This window comes from Ursus americanus, chromosome 2, assembly GCF_024610735.1.
Source record: "Ursus americanus isolate L20-20 chromosome 2, mUrsAme1.1.p, whole genome shotgun sequence".
Classification (NCBI taxonomy): Eukaryota; Metazoa; Chordata; class Mammalia; order Carnivora; family Ursidae; genus Ursus; species Ursus americanus.
Window position 1 is genome coordinate 91,872,483 of NC_142128.1, and position 23,819 is coordinate 91,896,301.

At 36.7% G+C, this 23,819-nt stretch overlaps 1 protein-coding gene across 2 annotated transcripts in view; it reads right to left on the reverse strand.

Annotated features, from left to right (window-relative positions):
- The window catches only part of RABGAP1L (RAB GTPase activating protein 1 like), a 716,315-nt gene that overhangs the window by 500,234 nt on the left and 192,262 nt on the right, over positions 1–23,819 (reverse strand). For both annotated transcript variants that reach the window (XM_045811376.2, XM_045811377.2), the window contains one exon: positions 7,597–7,690. In XM_045811376.2, coding sequence (XP_045667332.1) covers positions 7,597–7,690 — 94 coding nt within the window. The remainder of the gene's footprint in view (positions 1–7,596; positions 7,691–23,819) is intronic.

A 23,819-nucleotide genomic window follows, 5' to 3' on the forward strand; every position in this document is an offset into this window, starting at 1 on the left:
CCAGACTGTCTAGATTCAAATCCTGACGTGGTCATTTACTCACCACATGATTGTGGGCAAATTACTTACTGGCTCTTGAGCGAGTTACCTAATTCATTGCCATTATCTTCTGTGCATTTTTATATTAGCCTCTTAATGTAGTTGCACCTCAGTTTCACATCTCTTTTTTTTTTTTTTTTTTTTAAGATTTTATTTAGTTGACAGAGTGAGAGAGCGCAAGCAGGGGGAGCCGCAGAGGGAGAGGAAGAAGCAATCTCCCCACTGAGCAGGGAGCCCGATGTAGGGCTCGATCCCAGGACCCGGGATCATGACCTGAGCCAAAGGCTTAACCAACTGAGCTCCCAGGGGCCCCCAGTTTCTTATCTCTAAAATAAAGATAATAATAGTCCGTACCTCAGAGGGGTGCTGTGATGACTTGAGTAAGGCATCTAAAGTGCTCAGGGTAACACCTGGCACACAGCAGGTAAACTTCAGTCAGCTATTACTTTGTAGCCATGCCCCACCGTTCCTTCTGTCACGATGAACTCCCTGTGCTCCTAAATACAACTCCTCCATTAGACAAAAAATCCATCTCTTCTTGCCCATTCAACGACTTCTCTGGCAACTGTGTCCTCTCCTTCTGGCATTACCAAATTTTCTCCCCTAGATTATTTCCAACAACATACGACATGTTAAATTGACCATCTTAATTTTTAGAATAACTTCTCAATCCACACGCACTTCCTAACATGTCCCTATTTCTTGTAATCCTTTTACAGCAGAACTACTCTGAAGAGGTCCCTATACCTGCTGATTATCTTTCCTCTTAGACACGGTCTAATCAAGCTTTCATTCTCACCGCTCCATTGAGAGGTTCTTGTCAGGGTCATCAGTGACAACCGCATTGCTGGATCAAGTAAAATTCTCAGGCTCACTCTGACTTGACCTATCAGCAACTGATCCTTCCCTTCTTCTTGACAGACTTAGTTCCTTTGATTTCTATCTTGTTTCTTCTCCTACCTTTACAGCTGTGCTTTCTTGGACTCCTCTGTGTGATCCTCCCTCTCTCTCCAACCTCCAGACGCTGGAGTGGACAAGGGCCTGGTCCCTGGATGACTTCTCTATACACTCCCTAAGTAATCTTGTCCATTCTAACAGCTTTCAAGATCATCTATACATCGATGGCTCCCAAACTCCTATTTCCATCCTTACTTTTCCTTTGAATTCAATCTAACATGTAACTGACCAAAGGACACAATTCTTTGGATGTCTGCAAGATATCTCAACATCTCCCAAATCTTGATTTTATCTTCCAAAGGTGTTCTTCCTCCTTTTGTCTTTCATATTTAAGTAAATGCGAGACCTAGTTGTTCAAGCCAAAACTCTGGCATCGTTGGTCGGTTGTTTCTTTTTCGCAAGTCACACAGGAAACATAAGCAAATTCTATCAGCTCTGCCTCAAAATAAATCCAGAATCTGATCACGTTACTTTTTGCTATCAGCATGGCCTAAGACATCATCATCTCTCTCCTGGTTTGTTTACAATAGTCTTCTAACTATTCTGCCTGCTTTTGTCTTTGCTTTCTTATAATTTATTTTTCACTTCAAAGCCAGAATGATGCTTTCAAAATGTTTAAGTAAAAACATCTCACCATAACATGACATGATCAAGACACAAAGCAGTCAATAACTGTCCTATGAAAAATGAATCTACTTACAATCTAACAGGAAATATACCAATTTACATGTATTTAAAAATTACACAAGAAAAAAAATAATCAAGTACCAAATGTAGCTATGTAAAACTTTCATAGACTTGAAGGGACAGAAATCTGTAAGTCAAGAATTTTCATTCATAAATTCATTTAATAAATTTTTGTTGAGCACCTAGGCACTGTGATAGGGACCTGTAGGACAAAAGTGAATTTCAGGAGGTCATGTGCATTTGACATACTTTGAAGGGCTAGAATAGAAAAATTAGTTTGAGACAGTGATTCCTACAATAAATACTACAAATCAAAGTAAAGAGAGAGGAATGTGAATACAAGGGATAATAAAGGCACTGACCTAAGAAAAGCACACACTTCAAAGAGCTACTCTACATATAAGCCGTGAATTTCATTCCTTTTTCCTTTTTTTCCTATTTCCTTCTTTCATTCATATTTATTACTTGTTCTGATGTATTCTGTGTAGTACACCATATAAAATAAGCATTTGGGTCTTTTTTCTTCTTTTCTTTTTCTGATATAGTAGTAGCATTTTGTGCCTCAACAATTAAAATGATCAGGATTAACGCTCTGGGTTTTTGGGGTTTGGGTTTTTTTGTTTTGTTTTGGTTTTGCCATTTAAGGTACAATTTATGCAGTGTAAAATTCACCCCAGTTCTGTGAGTTTTGACAAATTCATACAGTTATGTGGTCATCACTATAACCAAAATATAGGACAGTTCAAAAATTCTATGCTCTCTTGTAGAAAACACCACCCAACATGATCAATTCTTGGAAGCTACTAATAAATTTTCTATCATGATAGTTTGGCTTTTCTAGAATCTTATATAAGTGAAATCATGTAGTATTTAGCCATTCAAATCTGACATATTTCACTTAACGTAATGCATTTGAGATCCACCATGTTGTTGCGTGTATCAGTAGTTCACTCTTTTAATTGCTCAGGAATATTCCAGTGGCTGGATGTACCAGTTAGTTGATCCACGTTGGAGAGCATTTGGATTGTTTCCAGTTTGGGGCAATTATGAACAAAGATGTTGCAGACTTTTGTACACAGGTTTTCATTGCACTTGGGTAAATACATAGGAGTAGAACTGGAATTGCTGGGTGGTGATAACAAGTATGTGTTTAACTTTATAAGAAAATGCCACTTTGCAAAACACCACTTTGAATTTCCACCAGCAAAATATGAGAGCTGCAGTTGCTACGTATCCTTGCTAGCTCTTGGTATTATAGTGCTTTTTTGTTGTTGTTTTGCTTTTTTATTTTAGTCATTTGAATATGTGTGTAGTAGTATAGTAGTACCTCATTGTGGATTTAATTGGTATTTCCCTAATGACTTATGTTGCTTAGCATTTTTTCATGGGCTTATTTATAATCCAAAATATCTTCTTTGGTGAAGTATCTGTTCAGATCTTCTGCTTATTTTTAAATGGGGTTTTGGGGGGGGGGTTAGTATTGAGTTTTGAGAATTTTTTTATATCCTGGATACAAGCATTTTATCAGATTTCAGTTTTGCACATATTCTCTCCCAGTGTGTAGCTTTTCATTCTTGTGAAGGTCTTTTGAAGAACAAAGGTTCTTCGTTTTGATGAAGTCAAATTTATAATTTTTTTCCTTCAGACATCATCCCTTTGGTGTCATATCTAAGAAATCTCTGCCTAACCAAAGGTCACAAAGATTTCCTATGTTTTCTTCTACAGTCTTTATAATTTTAGCTCTTACATTTAGGTCTATGACCCAATATGAGTTAATTTTCAATATGGGGCAAGGTGTGCCCCAAGTTTGTTTTTATTGTTTTTATTCTTTGCATATAGATACCTAATTGCTAGGCACAATTTGCTAAAAAGATTATCCTTTCTCCATTGACTTTCAATTAAACCTTTGTTTACAATCAATAGACCACATATGTGTATTTTTTTGTATACAACTGTATCAAGATATAACGCACATACCATACAATTCATCCATTTAAAGTACTTAATTCAATGATTTTAATATATTCAGTTGTATAGCCATTACCACAATCTCTTTTAGAACATTTTCATTACCCCAAAAAGAAACCCTGTATCTCTTAGCATTCACTCCCCATTTCCCTAAATCCTCACTCTAGCTCTGGACAACCACTCACCTACTTTCTATCTCTATAGATTTCCCTATTCTTGATACTTCATATAAATGAAATCATATAATTGCTCTTTTCTGATTTGCTTTCTTCATGCAGCATAATGTTTTGAAGGGTCATGCATGTTGTAGATGTACCAGTACTTTATTTTTATTGCTGAATAATATCCCATCATATGTATATACCACATTTATTTATCCATTCATCACTTGATGGAATTTGGATCGGTTCCACTTTTTGGTTATTATGAATAACGATACCATGAACATTTGTGTACAAATGTTTGTGTAGACATATGCTTTCATTTCTCTTGGGTATATTAGTAGGAGTGGGATTGTTAGGCCATATCTTACCTCTATATTTAACCTTTGGAGTAACTGAAAGAATGTCTTCCAAAATGGCTGCTGCACCATTTTACATTATCAGCAGTGTAAGAGGGTTTCAGTTTCTCCACATCCTTGCCAATAGTTGTTATTATTTGTCTTTTTTATTATAGGTAACCCAGTAGATGCAAAGTGGTATCTCATTGTGGTTTTGATTTGCATTCCCCTAATGGCTAATGATGTTAAGCACCTTTTCAGGTGCTGGCTGGCCATTAGCTTGTCTTCTCTGGAGAAATGCCTATTTACATTGTGTGGCTCTATTTCTGAACTCTCTATTCTGCACCTTTCATCTATGTGTTTATCCTTTTGTCAATAATGTCATTATTACTGTAGCTTGATGGTAAGCCCTGAAATCAGGTAGTATGAGTCTCCCAAATTTGTTCTTCATTTTTAAAAGTGCTTTAATATTCCAGTTACTTTGCTTTTCTATATAAATTTTAGAATCAGCTGTTCAGTTGCTACCAAAAAAAATTCCACTAGGATTTTGACTGAAGTTACATTGATCCCAAAGACTGGTATGGGCAGAATGGAAATCTTAACAATATTGAGACTTTCATTCTATAAACATGGTATATTTTTCCATTTATTGAGGTAGGTCTTCTTTGATTTCTTTCATTACTGTCTTCTACTTCAATGTAATAGGTCTAGTAACAGTTTGTTCAATTTCTACCTAAATGTTTCATTGTTTTTCTAGTGCTTTTATGTTGTTTTAAATTTCTATTTTCAATTTTTCATTGTTAGTATATAGAAATAAGATTGATTTTTGCATGTTAACCTTGTATCCTCCAACCTTGTAAAACTTAGTTCCCAAGTTAGGTTCTGCCAATAAGTTAACAGTGGTATGCGATCGAAAGGTAGAAGAAAAGAAAGGATTGTGTTGCCAGTAGTAGCTATACCATGACTCTTGAGAATTACTGATACCTTCCAGGTGCTCTAGGAAATAGAAGCACCAATCATATAGTGTCTCCCCACCAGCTCAGAGGTCTGGGTAACTCTTTAGAAGCCAAGAACTAACCAAATGACCCCTCCCCTCACAGGTCCTTCTAAACCCTAGGTGCTCTGAGCATCCTCAGAAGCATAAACATCCAGCTGGGCAGCCTTCTTGAGAGGTCTCTGCACCGGCTCCTCAGGAGACCTCCACTGAGTTCCTAGATTCTGTTCACAATACTTCTTCCATTTTATTTCTCCACCTCTAGAGGATACTGCTGCTTCCTACTTCAATGTCGGCATTCTAACACACTAGAAACCAATTACTTGCATTAATACCCTTCTATCTGAAAAGGCTGGCACGGCTTCTGTTTTCCCAACTGGACTCTGACTAACAATGTTCTAGCTCTGATCAGCACCCCTTCCCCACTCCCAACACCTAACTGTCCTACAAATTCTATTAACTAATGACAAAGATTCTCTTTTTGACCGAACTCTACTCACACTCACCTGAACTCTCTTCTCAAATAGGCCCTGACTTTTTAGCTTGGATGTTCATCTCTGCATTGTCCAATTTTAGCAACAATCCTACTAAGTCAGTTTAGCCAGGATCCCCTAACCTCAGTATCTTATCACCCTTGATTTCTAATTGAGTTCCTCATCTTCCACCATCCTCAGGTGACGTCCAATCATCCTGATCCACCTTTAGAAAGAATCCTGTTAAGTCAGTTTAGCCAAGAACCACTTTACCCCTGATGCTTCCTCTCAGTAACTTTCCATCTGCTGACATCCGTCCTCTCCTTGGCTATAAATTTGATTTGCACATTTCCTATATCTGGAGTTGAGCCCAGTCCCTCTCCCCTACTGCAAGACCTCATTTCAGTGATCCCTATACCTATCGTGATAGCTCCCCCTCCTTGAATAAAGTGTCATCTTTAACAAGTGTCATGAATAATTTTAACAATAACTCAGGGCCATAGAAACTGAAAATTTATCTTAAAGGTGGAAATAATACTAAATGAAATCAATAAAAAACATACAAGATAAATTCAGAAAGGTGGACATGAATCAACTAGCCTCTGGATATAGTACAGGGAAATACTGTGAAAGGTTTTTGAAACGGGCTAAAGAGACTACTGAACACCTTTTCTATGGAATGCGGCCCCTTCTGGGAATTATCTGATATGACAGACGTGTATGACTTTATTTGTCTTTATCTAGGCAAACTTACAACTCTCAACAAAGGATGTGTAGAAAATTGATAACAATGCCTAAGTTTTTGTCCGTAGCCATAAAAATAGTTCCTGTTCATGACAATGCAAGTGAATTATCAGGAAGAGAATATAAATCTCTAAATTGAATTCTCATTTTGATTGGTTCTAATATCTTACTGGTTCCCATTAACTAATGAGTTAAATAAACTCTCTAAGATGTGTTCATTTTACATTTGTATGTGTGAGACAAATAAGATAAAATTTTCTTTGTTTAATTAGGGAAGGCAGCAAGCCCTCCCTTACTCTTAAAGCATCTCCTTAAAACCATAATAGATTCAACATTTTGGTCAGGAAGTTGAAAAAACTATTCTCCAGATTTTACAGTGAGAAGTCATGAGCTTTCCAACCCTCAAAACCATAAATAATATATCTCCTAAATTAAATCAGGAGTCTCTCAGGATGTGTATAGGAGATTATCATAAGAAGCATTCATCTGTCTCTTAAAAAGACAAAATTTTAATTCTTCTTTCTTCTACTTTACTGTGTAAAATGTGTGAAATTCTGCCCAGACTTAGTAGCTTCTCCTGGGCCACCAGCATGCATGTAATTTGATATGTATACTCAATAATAAATCATGGTTTCTATATACCGGTATGGCACAATCTTCTTGTTGTCAAGATTTAAATTTTACTAAGAAATTATCGTCATAATTACCTCTTTAAAAAACTTAGCTATAATAAATATAAAGAGTATGCATACTAAATATAAACAAAGTACCCTTTTTTGTAGCTCTAGATAAAATACTTCAAAATATAAAGTAACAGTTTTAGTCAGAAAGAATAAAACAGACTGAGTTACAGTTTATAAATCAGTGGTAAAATGAGTAATTCTAAGCAGTACAGCCCCTTTCAATGGTAACAGACTTAGTAGAGAAAGGAAATATAACCCTTTAACAATAAATATTTACATATTTTAGCAATAAAGCATACAGCTGACTACTCTGAGCAATGTTATATCTAAATGAACTAATAAGGCAAATGTATCTTCCAAAAGTAAGTTAAATAAGACCATACTGGAAGGAAGACCCAGCCAAACATAAAGAGTACCCATGAATTATGTTTTAACTTTTATCTTTTTAAAGTACATTAAAATACCAAGATAAACATATAGATTTTAATTAATAAGACAAATTAATATCAACTATGTAAATGTAAAATTTTCAATACAAAAAATAAATTTTACCATCTTCCTAGCAATTCTCCCCAAGAATACAGGATCTTCTCAGGACAATCCTTAGACACATCGCCTGTTCCACTTGAGAGTTCATTATCACTCTCTGCAGAAGAAACACATAAACAAAAATGACAAACACCGTATTACATATTACATTTGATATTTATATATTACAAAGCTGGAAACATGACTGTGTGTCTAATAAAACAAACAATACTTCTGCTTATATTATGCCCATTGGGAAAAAAACAGTAAAAACTTCATTAACATAATTTATCTTTAGTGCCTAGATATATTCTCAAAGCATTGACATTTTATAAAAATTCCTATCCACAGTTTATATAGTATGAAATTGAAAATACTTATATATAAATAACTTTATCCCAAGAGGATAAAATTTTAAAGCTAATGGTAACAGAATTAGAAATTCCTATGTGATATTCTAATCACCAGATTAACATTCTCAAATATTAATATTTTATTAGTGATGCCAACAAACACTGAAATCAAGAGTCAGATATATATATATATATCAATATATAACACCAAAAAATATATATATTATAATACAAACACCAAACAACTAGAAATATAGGAAAAATTTTAAGGTTTTAAAGATACATTCAAAAGTACAAATATTTTTGACTAAAGGAAAGACTAAACTATTTGGCCTTTTAAAACTGCAACTATAAAGTAATAGTTTTAGAAAGAATACAACTGGCTGAGTTACAGCTTAAGATCAGCGATGAAAATGAGTAATTGTAAGCTGTGTAAATCTTTTCAGTGGTAACATAGCTGGTGGAGAAAGGAAATGTAATGGGCACAATTTATCTACATTATAACAAGGACTCTGACACAGTACTATAGAAGACATGTCTGGAGAAGTATTACCTGAATGATAAAATAAGCTAGATAAAAATCTGTCTGGCTCATCACGAGGAGCAATGTTTTCTCAATGTTGTTGCAGTACAATAGGGACTGGCATTAAGTGAATCCCACAGGGACTGGTGTTAAGAACAGTTATTACTTAGCATACGATCCAAGTATAAACTAATTCATATCGGTGGATAGCATCAACACCAAAAAACAATACAATAAAGGAAGGTTTATTTGGCCAGGTTAAAAGATTTGGTCATATTCACACAAAAAGATTTCATCACATATTTAGTAAAGTATAACCAAAACATACGCACACACACAGACAAATGCTTCAACATGTTTAGAACACTTTGTTCAAAAAGTAAACATTATTCTGGATACTGGACTGAATTTCAAGAAGGTAGACACTAACATCACTGCTCTAGAAATACCTCGCATAAGCAGTTCGGTGAACTTTGCAACAAGTTCATCATGAAAATAATAGAAATGAGAGATTTTTTAAAAGTTGAAGCAAATGAAGTATTGCTAAGTATGAGAGGAATAAGGTAAACAGAAACAACAGAAGCCTTACATTTTAAAATATTCTAAAAAACTATCAATGTAAAAAACTATGCCTTATAATACTTAAAATTTTTTTATTTTAAGGTACTTTTTGAGAGTGAAAAAGGACACTATTAAAACTTACACTGGAAAAAGGTTAAACTTAGACTATCTCAGGCAAACAGGGACTACTGATCACTCTTCTTATAAATTGGTACCAAGTATGAGTACTTATAATATAAACTGGATTTCAATTAAGCAGGGTCCAAGATGGTCCCACCTTATACTCTATTTTGCTCCATAGTAAATAAAAACACATCAAGGTTCCAAAGTATTTGATGAAGTTGTATATGCTAAATTGGAGACCAAAATCGAAGAACACAATAAAAAGGAAAAAGAAAAAAAGGAAACAAATCATTAATCTTGATTATAATAAAAATCAGAAAGCACTACTGATACACAGAATCTCTGATTCTTCTTATTCTTTTTGGGAAAGAAATAAAACAAAACCAAGATGCCATAAGAAAGATTAAGAAATCTGACTACCTATAAATTAAAAGCTTATATGAAGGGACGCCTGGGTGGCTCAGTTGGTTAAGAGGCTGCCTTTGGCTCGGGTCATGATCCCAGGGTCCTGGGATCGAGTCCCACATCAGGCTCCTTGCTCAGCGGGGAGCCTGCTGCTCCCCCTGCTTGTACTTTCTCTCTCTCAAATAAATAAATAAAATCTTTAAAAGAAAACTTACATGAAGTAAGGTATAGCGTATACTAAAAAAACAAAAAACCAAAAAAATTTCCCAACATTTGACAAATGGTCTTAATATTCAAATAAACTAAAAAATTCCAAAAGAAAATTGGGCCAAGGACCTAACATAGTACAGTTGCATAAAAAATAACTGGCCGATTAAAGATGTTAAAGAAAGCCTTACATCGCCAAAGGCAAGGGAAGCAAGGGCAAAAATGGAACTACTGGGACTTCATCAAGATAAAAATCTTTTGCACAGCAAAGGAAACAGTCAATAAAACTAAAAGACAACCGACAGACTGGGAGAAGATATTTGCAAATGACATATCAGATAAAGGGCTAGTATCCAAAATCTATAAAGAACTTCTCAAACTCAACACCAAAAAAACAAATATTCCAATCAAGAAATGGGCAGAAGACATGAACAGACATTTCTGCAAAGAACACATCCAAATGACCAACAGACACAAGAAAAAGTGCTCAACATCATTCGGCATCAGGGAAATACAAATCGAAACCACAATGACACACCAGTAAGAATGGCTAAAATTAACGAGTCAGGAAACGACAGATGTTGGTGAGGATGCAGAGAAAGGGGAACCCCCCTGCACTGTTGGTGGGAATCCAAGCTGGTGCAGCCACTCTGGAAAACAGTACGGAGGTTCCTGAAAAAGTTGAAAATAGAGCTACCCTACGACCCAGCAATTGCACTACTGGGCATTTACCACAAAGATACAGATGTAGTGATCCAAAGGGGCACCTGCACACCAACGTTTATAGCAGCAATGTCCACAATAGCCAAACTATGGAAAGAGCCTAGATGTCCACCAACAGATGAATGGATAAAGAAGATGTGGTATACATAGACAATGGAATATTATGCAGCCATCAAAAAATGAAATCTTGCCATTTGCAATGACATGGATGGAACTAGAGGGCATTATGCTAAGCGAAATAAGTCAATCAGAGAAAGACAATTATCATAGGATCTTGCTGAGATCATATGTGGAATCTGAGAAAAAAGGCAGAGGATCATAGGGGAAGAGAGGAAAAAATTAAACAAGACAAAACCAGAGAGGGAGACAAACCATAAGAGACTCTTAATCTCAGGAAACAAACTGAGGGGAGTGGGAGGGATGGAGTGGCTGGGTGATGGACACAGGAGGGTATGTGCTATGGTGAGCACTATGAATTGTGTAAGACTGATGAATCACAGACCTATACCCCTGAAACAAATAATACATTATATGTTAATAAAAATAAGCAAATTATTTTTAAAAATACAACAGAAAATTGGGCCAAGGACCTAAACATAGTACAGCTGTATAAAAAATAACTGGCCAATTAAAGATGTTAAAGAAAGCCTTATCTCAATAATTTTGTTATTCAAATTAAAACAATGAAACAGAAAAAAACAGAGAACATCAAGAATAATTATATCTAGTGCTGATAAAAACATGGGGAAACAGGCAAAAAGGTGATCTTTATAGAAGAGTAATCTTTTTAAATAAATTAAGAGTCCAAATTAATACATCATTTGATTCAGCAACTCCACTTCTAAAAATTTATTCTCCAGGATTACATATTACAAATAGATATATGTAAAAGGATTTCACTGTATCATTGCTTGTACTAATAATTGAAAATTATCAGGAATTCTTCAATTGAAGTTGCATTAACTAGGGGCCCCTGGGTGGCTCAGTTAGTTAAGCGTCTACCTTCAGCTCAGGTCGTGATCTAGAGTCCTGGTATTAAGCCCTGAGCTGGGCTCCCTGCTCAGCAGTAGGTCTGCTTCTCCCTCTGCCCCTACCCCTGCTTGTGCTCTCTCTCTCACTCTCATTCTCTCTCTCAAATAAATAAAATCTTTATTTTAAAAAAGAAGTTGCATTAACTAAATTATGGTACATCCATTCCAAAGAATACCACCCTATAGTTTAAGAATTGACTAGATCTTTATATGCTATATGAGAACCATCTAAAACACATTATTTTGTGATGAAAAGCAAGAAACAAAGGAGTAATTTTTAAGTATAGTTTTATTTCAGTAAGTAGTATTACTTATATGATTACGAAGACCTTTAAAAACAGCTATAAGATTATATACCAAACTATTAAGAATAATTATGTTTCAGCACTTAACAGTATCTTCTCACACAGTAGGCATTCAACAAATATTGAGGGAACACATCTTTCACTTTTAAGTTTCTTTTCTATAAAAATTCTTATCTTTTCAAATAAGTACATATAACTATAATAAGCATGGGGAAAGGACTTTTATCTTTTAAATAACCCCTGTTGCTACAGAAAAACAAAAGCCTATTTCATTATTATAAATCCCTACTAATATGCCATAAAATCATCACTGACAACAACAAGGGACTGTCTCCCTGAACAATCTCCCAAGTTATTTTCCACCACAAAAAGGAATTAGAACTATAAACACCTAGATTGTAGGAGAACCACAAAGAGAAAGGGGGAAAATGAGCACACGCACTGAAGTTAAAACTAGGCCCCTGATGAACAATTAAGGCAGAAACCACAGCAAGTCAGGGGCCAAATACTTGGACAAAAAAATAGGACTTAGCCAAAGAAGACAGGAATCCTAGGCTTTTATTGAATCCTTTTTTTAAATCTCTATTCCAAACACTACTCTTAAATTTTATAGACACTAACTCATTGTATTCCCTAAACAACCTAATAAGGTAGTCATTACTCACTCGCCCACTTTCAAAATAAGAAAACTGAGGCACAGAGAGGTTAAGTAACTTGCTCGAGGTTACCCTGCTAATAGGTGATGGACACCTCAGTTTGAATCCAGAGTCAAATGCTACCTCTCCTTTCAGTTTTGAGTTTTGTGTTGTTTTTTTTTCTTTTTTTTCTTCTTCTTTTTTTTTTTTTACCATGTTTTCATGGGAGACTGTGTTTGGCATTTAGCAGATTCCAGTCTGTGCCAAGTGCCAACATCTAGTAAACGCTGGAAGCCACAGCCAAGAATGGAAAAGGCAGGCACATTTAAAGCAACATGCCCGAGAAACACTGAATTGAGAGCAAGAAATTTAATACACAAGTTTCAGGGGTATAATCTCCTTGACACTCAGGAAGAATAAAAATAAACTGATATCCTAGTGACCTCAAAAGTGAGCCACATCTATCTTCCTTGCTGCAGAAACAACTCACCATGGGTGTTTTAAATACGTACTGGCCATCCTGGCTAGACAAGAAGAAAGGAGGCTAAAGAAACATAAATTAAAGTTACTGTATTAGATACGATGGAGTTTCTAGGTAGAATGAAAGAAATAAACTTAAGGGGGAAAAAAGGAATAAAAAAGATACTGGAGGACTCCTGGGTGGCCCAGTAAGTTAAGCATCTGCCTTCAGCTCAGGTCATGATTCCAGGGTCCTGGGATCAAGCCCCGCATCGGGCTCCCTGCTCAGTGGGAACCTGCTTCTCTCTCTCCCTCTGCCCCTCCCCCCTGCTCATGGTCTCTCTCTCTCTCCCTCTCTCTCTCTCTCTCTCTCTTTCTCAGGCTCATGCGTGCTCTCTCTCTTTCTCAAATAAATAAATAAATAAATATTTTTTTTTTTAAAGAAAGAAAGAAAAAGACACTGGAAACCAAAGTACAGTAAGAAACACAGTGAGGAGGTTAGCAAGTAGAATGTGGCAAAGAGAAGCAACTACAGAAAAATGTGGTTATGTAAAAGGATAACACTGAAGGTTTTAAAAAGGCAACTGTATCCCATTCTACCTAGGAAAAAAAAAAGGAAAATTGGCTGGGATTCCTATCCTCCTGGATAAATCTTATTTTTTCCATCAAAAATCAGGTTAGGATTACCCTTTTCTGGATGGGCTAAGAGCTACCCTTCTGGGCATGTTCTATGATAGCAATTATCACACCATATTACAATCACCTATTTTCCTGTACATCCTCTTCTATCGGATTTTAAGTTTCTTGGCAGTGGGGAAAAACTTTATTTCTGTATTCCCAGTGCCCAGATTAGTACTTGGCCATAGGACATTAAAAGTTTCCTGAACTGATAACTGGGGGGGAGGGGGGTGGAGAGAGAGGATGGAAGAAAGAAAAATCCATTACAACTACCAAAAAAAATGTATGCCTTGAAAATTAGTGACCTTTAGTACGTGGGCATTGCAGAAATGCGTAAAGGAAACCAGGTCCATTCAGTCATTCAGTCATTCATAATGAATTCTGGAGCAAAAATGCCTGGTTCTGAAACTCAGTTCCACCATTTACTAGCTGTGATCCTGGTTAAGTTACTTAACCTCTCTGTGATTCAGCTGCCTATTTATAAAATGGGAATAATAACAGTATCTATGCTATACTATAGTTGTACCAATTAAGCAAGTTATTATACTCAAAACACACACATTACCGTGCCTGGCAAAAGGCAGACATGTTAACTATTAAAAGCTGTTTTCATTCAACAAATATGAATTTCCTATGATGTACAGTACAGGGGAGAAGCTGGAGCGCAAGTTTTGAGCAGGAAGTGGTGACAGTAAATGTAGACTTTTCTTCATCCAAGCTCATGAGATATGGGAAGGTAAGAGAGTGATATAGCTAAAAAGAACTGCATGGTCAATTCAAGCATTACACTTCCTTTACCAAGCCCCACTCCCCAGAAAATTGGCCAGTTCTTCCTTTCTGCCTCCTGTATCGACTCCTACAATATTAAGACTTCCATGAACACATGCCTGTTTTCATGATTTACGCAGGCATTTAATATCTATAACTTTCATGTTTTACAAATCTTTTTCTGTTTCTTGGAATCCAAGCTCTGTGAGAGCTGGGAGTATATCTTTTCTTTATGTAATAGCCTTTAGCACATAGTAACACTCAACTGTGGAGTAAATGGAAGTATTTCTTGTTACTGCTTTATTTTTAGAATATGTTCATACACTTAAGGTAATTGGGAAAGAAAACACTGAAAGGAGAAAGATGACGAATCAGGCCAATTCCCTAAAAAGACATGAAACTGCCCAGGTTTGGAGGGAGGGAGTGACCAGAAGGACCTCTCATATTTTGACTGAATATGGGGCTTTGGATAAGTTCAAAGATGTTAAGAGAGAGAGTTGAAGGAATCCACGGCTACTAGCTTCAACTTTCTCTATCAAGTTTACTTTAGAAGAGGTCTCTGAGAGACTCTGCTTAACCCAGGGAGTATGGTTAGAGACTCCTCCAAAATGCCTAGCTTCATTCCTTTCCATGCACAATCTCCTTGTCAATTTCAATTTCCCCGCAGCTATTGTTCTCCTTGAGAAAGCAGGACCATACAGAGGATTCTAGTTCTGCCAGACTCCCACTGTAGGACTACTACTTTCTTTAAACATGGGTGAAATGAAGATAACAATATCAATCACATATTAAAAATTGAATGAAAAAGCATGTGCGATACTACACATGGTGCCAGTCACCCAGCAGTACTCAAGTATTAGGTATCATTTTTTATTATTTCTATTGTTAGTGAATCCTCAGTTTCCTGCCCAGCATTTCAAAGTAACTAAAAAAGCATTCTAGGCTTATTGTTTATTATTCACTGAATTCTAACATGCAGAGAGCAGAAACCAACTGTACAACACCAAAATAAGATGCAATAAATGTAAATTTTTAGATCAAACAAAATAAATATGTATGACACTTCAATCAAAATAATTTAAGGGCTCTCTCTCTTAACTTTGGCCACTCCTTGCTTTGAAACAAATACTGTGTTTCTATTAGCAATGTTTTTCATCCTAGTCATAAAAGGAAAATTTCAGAACTAGTATCAATAGACATCATAAAAGGAAAAAAATATACATATTTCTATATACATACACATGCACACACAATGCTTTTTTTTTTTTTCCAAATGAAGTTAAAAATAAATGACAATATTAGGGGCAAATTAGCACAAAATCCCATTTTCCTTTTCAACTAAAGGATTACTCATAAAATAAAAAGCTGATAAGTAACCACAGGTAAAATGAGATGATTGTGGGTTTTCAAAGATTTTCCCCTTAATTTTCTTTTTTAATAAGTACTGTGTGCTGAAAATAATACAGGTAACCAAAGGTGACTATAAACTCTCTTGTAAACAATTGGGGGAGAAAAAAACAAAAGTTTACTCATCTGGCAAAACCTGTGGGAATACAGGTCTGTATAATGACATGTGTCAACTTGAAATAGTGTAAACGTGATTTACTTTGATTACTTAGTAGTAAATAATGTCATTTTGGACAGCCAAAAACTATAGCCACATTTGTATGACCTTGAATATAATATAATCTCTCATTTCTCACTGACAGAATATACTTGTTCTATATATAAGCTGATACACAAATGTAAACCATCAAGGTAAAACAAAGTTCATCCCTAATTTCTGAAATATGATAACATTTCCCACTGTCAAAAGCAAGGTGATTTATTATAGAGAAAAGATTCGAGGTGGAAGAGACCACAAATTGCATGATTTCTTTCCAACTAAATCATCATCACTGTCACTCTCAATCTAATTACGGGTTTCTAATTAATAATCTCTGTAGTTACTAAGCATAAGTGATTAATAAAAATGTATCAGTGATCGTTGAAATCTGTCAACCACACTCAAGAGAAGCAGGGCAGCCAAATACCTTACTTTTCTCCCCCCCGCCCCCACTTTGTAACATTGTTTTTAAGCCTCACAAACTTCTACAGATAATCAGAATGGAAATAAATTAGATTACACTTGAGGAAAAAAAGAGGCTAACATTGTTTAACATTAAACAAACTTCTTTCTTTTTTTCTTTCTTTTTTTTTTTTTCTTTAGGAGCCCAATGCAGGGCCTGAACTCATGACCTGAGATCAAGACCTGAGTGGAGATCAAAAGTTGGATGCTTAACTCAATGAGCCACCCAGGCACCCCTAAGTAAACTGCTTTCTTAATCCTGAGGCTAGTATATCCTTTTGTGTATTTATGTGCGTTTCATTTTAAATTTTTCTGGGATATTAATGACTAGAATTTATTTAGATACTTATTTACAACATTTTGTATTTTCAGGGTTTTAGAAATGCATTTTAATTCTCTGCTCATTTCTTTTGTTTTTAATTGAAATATGATTAACATACAAAAAGTTGTAGATATTTAATGTATACAATTTGATGTGGTTGCAGAGGCTAGCATAGTTTTATAACAAAAAATTCGGGCAGTGTCTATTTGAATGTATTATCAATGACTTTTTTCAAAATAAACTGACAGGTGGTAAAGGAAGGAAATTAGTGTCTGGCAGATTATAAGAAAGAACATATGCAGTTATACTAAAGGATAATAACTTATCATTCAAAGAATTACTTTTTTAAAGGCAGCCAATCAATTAGAGGAAAAAAACTAAGCAGGCATTGGAGATAATAAGAAACAAAGAGAAGCAAGAGAAGAAAGAACCCATCAGGATACTCGATTTTAACTAATGGGTGGAAAGGGAGCCCACGAACCCCCACCTGGTGGAGCATAATACACTCACAAGTCCTCTAACTGGGCAGATGACCCTCTTCAACCAAAAGTGTAACTCCGCAAGGGAAAATACTCAAAAGTAAATGAGAAAGGAAGGGGAAATGCCCACAAGACTAGTGAAAGCAGCTACATGAAATCAGGCAGTCAAGGAAGTAATAGTGAAATCAGGTTCATCTCTGCATTTGGATTATTTTATATTCCCTTCCTAAGGGAAAGCATTTTAACTGATGAAGAGATTGCCAAGTATAAAACACAATGGGAGAAAAAGGCAGAAACTGCCAAAGGAGACTTAGGTTAATTTTTGATATAGGCTGGCTCTTACACATAAGGACTTTAAAATTCAACAATGACAGTAAACATATAACTGTGAAAGTAACAGAAAATAATGGATTATTTTAGAAAAACTCAAGATTTTAGAGCAAAAGTGCCATTTTAGTGGACCTGCTAAGCATTCTCTGCATGGTCCTATGATAACATGTCCCTCTGTAATGTCCTGAACACTTGCCTGCCTTCCTTTCTAAACTAACTTACTTGCTTAAATAAGAGACTGTATTCTAGTCATCACGGTATTCCACACCCTATCAAAATACTTGGCAACTGGTAAGCACTCAATAGATGTTTGATGAATAAAATAAGAAACGCACTTTTTCAGAACCTATGTATCAACTGCCTATGCGACATTTCCATTCGGATCTCTTTCAAAAAAAAAAAAAAAAAGAACTCTTAGTTTTCTTCACATACCTGTATTTGCCCAGTTCCCCTGCCCCATTTTCATAAATGACAGTTACCTATGCAGTTGTTCAAACTGAAATCGACAAGTTATTATTTACCCTCACTGCCCACATTTGATTACCCAACCCTGTTGACTCCACATCCAAAATGTATCTTAAATCTACCTACTTTTCTCCTTCTCCCTCACCCAAGCCCCCAATATTTTCGCCAAGATCACCCTAAGAGTCTCCCAATGCTCTCTCTGCTTCTATGCCTACTCTACTGACCTTCATTTTCCTCATATACAGCTGCAGAGGGGTTTTGAAACCATGAATCAAATCTTTGTCTCTTCTTCCCAGCCTAAAACCTTTCAAAGCCTTCAAAAAAGAATTCCTCACTGTGGCTTACAAGAACTTACACGATGTCCCCTGGCAACCTGTCCCTGTCTGTATTGCATCACTTTTTTTTTATTTGACAGAGCGGGAAAGCACAAGCAGGGGGAACAGAGGGAAGAATAGAGGGAGAGGGAGAAGCAGGATCCCCACCGAGCAGGGAACCCGATGCGGGGCTCGATCCCAGGACACTGAGAACATGACCTGAGCCAAAGGCAGAAGCTTAACCATGTGAGCCACCCAGGCGCCCCCACATCCCTTTTTTGCTTGCCCCCTACCCTTCAATCATCTGTCCTCCTTTCTACTCTTCAAACACACCAAGCACACTTTCATCTTCAAGCCTCTGCACTATTTCCTCTCCTGAAATGCTCTTTCCCCATCTTCCAACAGCTGGCTTCTTCTTGTCACTCAGATCTCAGTTTAAATGCCACCTCCTCAGAGAAATTTTTAGCTGAACACCCAATCTAAAGTAGCTACCCAGACAAATCAACCAATTTTAAATATCTAAATGGCATTATTACTTCCCGATATTTTTCTTGTTTATTATCTGTCATCTCTCCCATAATTAGAAGTACAAAAGATTTATCTATCTTATTATGTCAGAGGTCTTCAAGATCACCCACAGTTCAATGATTCTCTAGGAGGATATAGTTGTACTTACGCTTATGATTTATTACAGCGGAAACAAAGCAAAATTGGCAAAGGGAAAAGGCATACTAAGTCTAGAGGAGACCAGGTGCAAACTTCTCAGAGTCCTCTCCCAATGGAGTCCAGAGGACACACTTAAATCTTCCAGCAACAAGTTGTGACAAAATGTGTGAAATGTTGTCTACCAAGAGAGCTCATTAGAGAGGTTTTTATTGGGGCTGATCATGTAAGTACCCCCTGCCTAGCACGTACCAAAATTCCAGAATCCAGAAGGAAAGTAGGTGTTCAGCATAAACCATATTGTTAGTACAAATAGTGTAGGCACAGTGAGCCACTCTTCTCAGTCAGGGAATGGTGGGAACCCTCTCAAAATCTATTTCCCAGTACCAGCCAAGGGCTGACCTTGCAAATAGCCTTTTCTGAGGATAGCGGTCTGAAGCCTGCTATGTTAAGTCTGTTCTGCACACTTATTCACCCCTGTATCACCTATTCGTCCATTAACAGATTTTCAAAAAAAAAAATATGTTGTTCTTCACTGAGTCTAACATTTCAAAGAGATTTCCATTTATTACACAAATATTTACTTAACACTTGCCACATACTAGGCAATGGGAACTCAAAAAAGAATAAAATACCATCTGCCCCTTAGGAACTCACACTCTGGAAGGTGAGAGAAATGCATTTAAAAGACCATATTTATAATATGATATTTTAAGAATTATTAGAATGGTATGTTCAAAGTACCATTAGAACAAGATGATAGAAAGACTAATGCTGCCTTAGTCTGTCAGGGAAGACTTCCAGAAAAAATTGAGAGAGAAGAAAGGGCCTACTTTAGCTGGAAGTGGTCAAGGAAGACTATCTGAAGAAGTAACACCGAGACCTTGAGCTGAGATCTAAATGATGAGGAAAGGGCACCTGGGTGGCTCTGTCGGTTAAGCCTTCACCTTCGGCTCAGGACATAATCTCGGGATCCTGGGATCAAGCCTCGGTGGGGAGTCTGCTTGTCCCTCTCCCTCTGCCACTCCCCCTGCTTGTGCTCTCTCACTCTTGCTCTCTCTCAAATAAACAAAATTTTTATTTAAAAATAAATAAATAGGGGCGCCTGGGTGGCACAGCAGTTAAGCGTCTGTCTTCGGCTCAGGGCATGATCCCGGCGTTATGGGATCGAGCCCCACATCAGGCTCCTCCGCTGTGAGCCTGCTTCTTCCTCTCCCACTCCCCCTGCTTGTGTTCCCTCTCTCGCTGGCTGTCTCTATCTCTGTCAAATAAATGAATAAAATCTTTTAAAAATAAATAAATAAATAAATAAATAAATAAATAAATAAATAAAAATAAATAAATAAATAAAGATAAATGATGCAGAAAAGGCAGCAAGCAGAAGTTCTGATGAAAGTATCTTCCAAACAAGGACCAACATATGCAATGGCACAGAGAAAGGTCAATTTGAAGGGTAGCTCTATAGAGTATAGTATTCACTCAATAAACAGTAGCTATTGTTAAATCATGTCCTCTTCATGTATTGAGAAACAGACGATTTAAGAGATTAGATTTATGAAGTCCACACCTCTAGGAGTTATAACTTATTTATAACTACCCTACCCATTTACCAAAAAAAATACTTGAGACAGAAGTTAAAAACAGACACAAGTAAAATGAAGCAAATATGAATCAATCAAGTATTGTTCATTCAAATATTTACTAAGCACTCATGGCCAACCTTAAAAATATGAAATAGACATGCTCCCTGACTTTGAGGAATTTATGTTCTAGCAAAAAAAAGGAAATGGATTCAGATACATGACAACAGAGCAGAACACATGCTACAACAGTAGTAGGAACAGAAAAGGCAAAGATTGGAGTGGGGTAGAAAAGAGGTCTTATATCAGAACACCAAAGCAGGGGGCGCCTGGGTGGCACAGCGGTTAAGCGTCTGCCTTCGGCTCAGGGCGTGATCCCGGCGTTCTGGGATCGAGCCCCACATCAGGCTCCTCCGCTAGGAGCCTGCTTCTTCCTCTCCCACTCCCCCTGCTTGTGTCCCCTCTCTAGCTGGCTGTCTCTATCTCTGTCGAATAAATAAATAAAATCTTAAAAAAAAAAAAAAGAACACCAAAGCAAAAACAACATACAACAGGTAAAAACTAAGCTTTAATCTTCTCCAAAGACAAGAACGAAAAAAAAAAATGAAGGGCTTGGTGCCTGGGTGACTCAGCCGGTTAAGTGTCTAACTCTTGCTTTCTGTTCAGGTCATGATCACAGAACCCTGTAATCAAGCCCTGCTATGGGCTCTGAGCTCAGCGCAAAGCCCGCTTTAGGATCTCTCTCCCTCTCCCGCAGCCCCTCCCCCTGCTTGCACGCGCTCGTTCTCTCTCTCTCTCTCCTTCTCTCCCAAGTAAATAAATAAATCTTAAAAAAAGAAAAAATGAATGGTGACATGCACAGCTCTTACCGATAAAAGCTTGAAAAATAATTTCACTTAGGTATCTTTTCCCAACTTGTGTGAGCAATCACCTAAATCTTTATACAAAATACCCTGAATAACATAATGAATCATGTCTAAGAAAACACTTTCACCATACCTGTAGAAATATCTTTTATACCAACCCTTGATTAAAGCAGAAAATACAAAATTAAAATGACCTAAAAGGCCCTCCATCACCCAGCCTGTATATTCTTTCTACTCTCATATTGTATCATTTCCCACCCTTACAAATGAATATATTTTACTGCACACATAATGCTGTTTTTCCATCACCCAATGTCTCCCTCTGTCTGAAGGTCTCCCTTACCAGGCATCCAAGTATTTCTAGCTAAATAATGTGCTTTAATCCCTGAATTTGCAGGCCAAACTAAGTTTCTTTTAGGCAGCTCACATTATATTCTGTTCATATCTTATTAGTGCATTTACTACATGTTACTATTAGTCTTTTTCTTCAGCAAGACTAAAAGCTTCTCAAGAATAAGGGTCATGTCTTACTTATTTTTGTGTCCACAGCACTTAGCAAAGTAGTGGGTGCCCACTAAAGGTTTGTTAAATCTTTACAATTTTAATAAAACCTACCAAATAACAAACTTAATTTATACATGGCCTTCTAATGATCTGAACTGATTAAGTAATCACACTTAAAAAATCTAAAAGAATAAATCACTAATATTTTCTTTAGAGGGGATATCCTGAATACCAACCATCTGCATTTTTCAGTCTATAGTGCAGACTCTTCAAATCTGAGATCATTAGTAAGTGCCAAATGTACCCATAGTCTGCACTGTGAATAAGATCTATCTGCTCTGCGTACTTCTTAGGTGAATGTGTGGCAAAATAAAATTGCATTGCAAAAGTCAAAGAGCCTTCATGCATGCCCACTTGGACTGAGGGCCCCTGAATCCCAGCATAGGTGTCTTCTATAATCATTGGTTCTCAACTCTCTACCATTTATATATCATTTGCATATGTAGCCCATTCTCATAAATGACATTTGTCAATGCACACAGTAAATTCTCAACTGAGGACACACACCTCTGGAGTAACAAGGTACTGCCATATATTAAGAACTACTGTTCTGCTTATATTATTTCAGTTGAAAACATCACATACGATCTTATATATTAATCTTTTATGCATATATTTATAATAAATGTCTTTCCTTTTAAAAAAAATGTGATAAAGGGGTGCCTGGGTGGCTCAGGCAGTTAAGCAGCTGCCTTCGGCTCAGGTCATGATCCCGGGGTCCTGGGATCCAGTCCCGCATCAGGCTCCCTGCTCAGCAGGAAGTCTGCTTCTTCCTCTACACCTCCCCCTTACTCGAGGTCTCTCTCATGTTCTCTCTCTCTCAAACAAATAAATAAAATCTTGGAAAATAAATAAAAATAAATAAATAAATGTGATAAAGGCCAGCATACAAAATGTGACATGTGAAGGTCAGATTTAAGATGTATTATTCTACTTAGGCAAAATATCATCCACTTTTCAAGAAAACTAGTGAGAATAAAATTCAAGATTTCTTAAATTAGAGAGTTTTAATCCCTTAACTGGGTAACACGACCATTATAAATACTCCACAAAAATCTCCCTTTGGGAATGATCATAGGTGCACAGCCTTCAAGAGTGTAACATTAGTTTCGGGAGAATTTATTGATTTATCACGTACATACAACATCCAGTGCTCAGCAGCACAAGTGCCCTCAATACTCATCCCCCGTTTAATCCATTCGCCCCCCACCAGCAACCCTGAGTTTGTTCTCTATAGTTAAGAGTCTGTTTTATGGTTTGCCTCTCTTTTTCCCCCCCCGTATGTTCATCTGTTTTGTTTCTTAAGCTCCTCATACGAGTGAACTCATATGGTATTTGTCTTTCTCTGACTGGCTTATTTCCAGCTTGTTTTCCACCATGGCTGCACCAGTTTGCATTCCCACCAACAGTGCAAGAGAGTTCATTTTCTCTACATCCTCTCTGACACCTGTTTTTTGTTGTTGATTTTAGCCGTTCTGTCAGGTGTGAGGTGATATCTCATTGAAGTTTTGATTTGTATTTCCCTGAAGATGAGTGATATGGAGCATCTTTTCAAGTGTCTGTTAGCCTTCTGTATGTCTTCTTTGGAAAACTGTCTTCTGCCCGTTTCTTAACTGGATTGTTTTTTGGATATTGAGTTTAATAAGTTCTTTACAGATTTTGGATAGTAACCCTTTATCAGATATGTCATTTGCAAATATATTCCCCATTCCATTGGTTGCCTTTTAGTTTTGTTGGTTGTTTCCTTCAGTGTGCAGAAGTTTTACCTTGATGTAGTCCCAGCAGTTCATTTTTGCTTTTGTTTCCCTTGCCTCGAGAGACACGT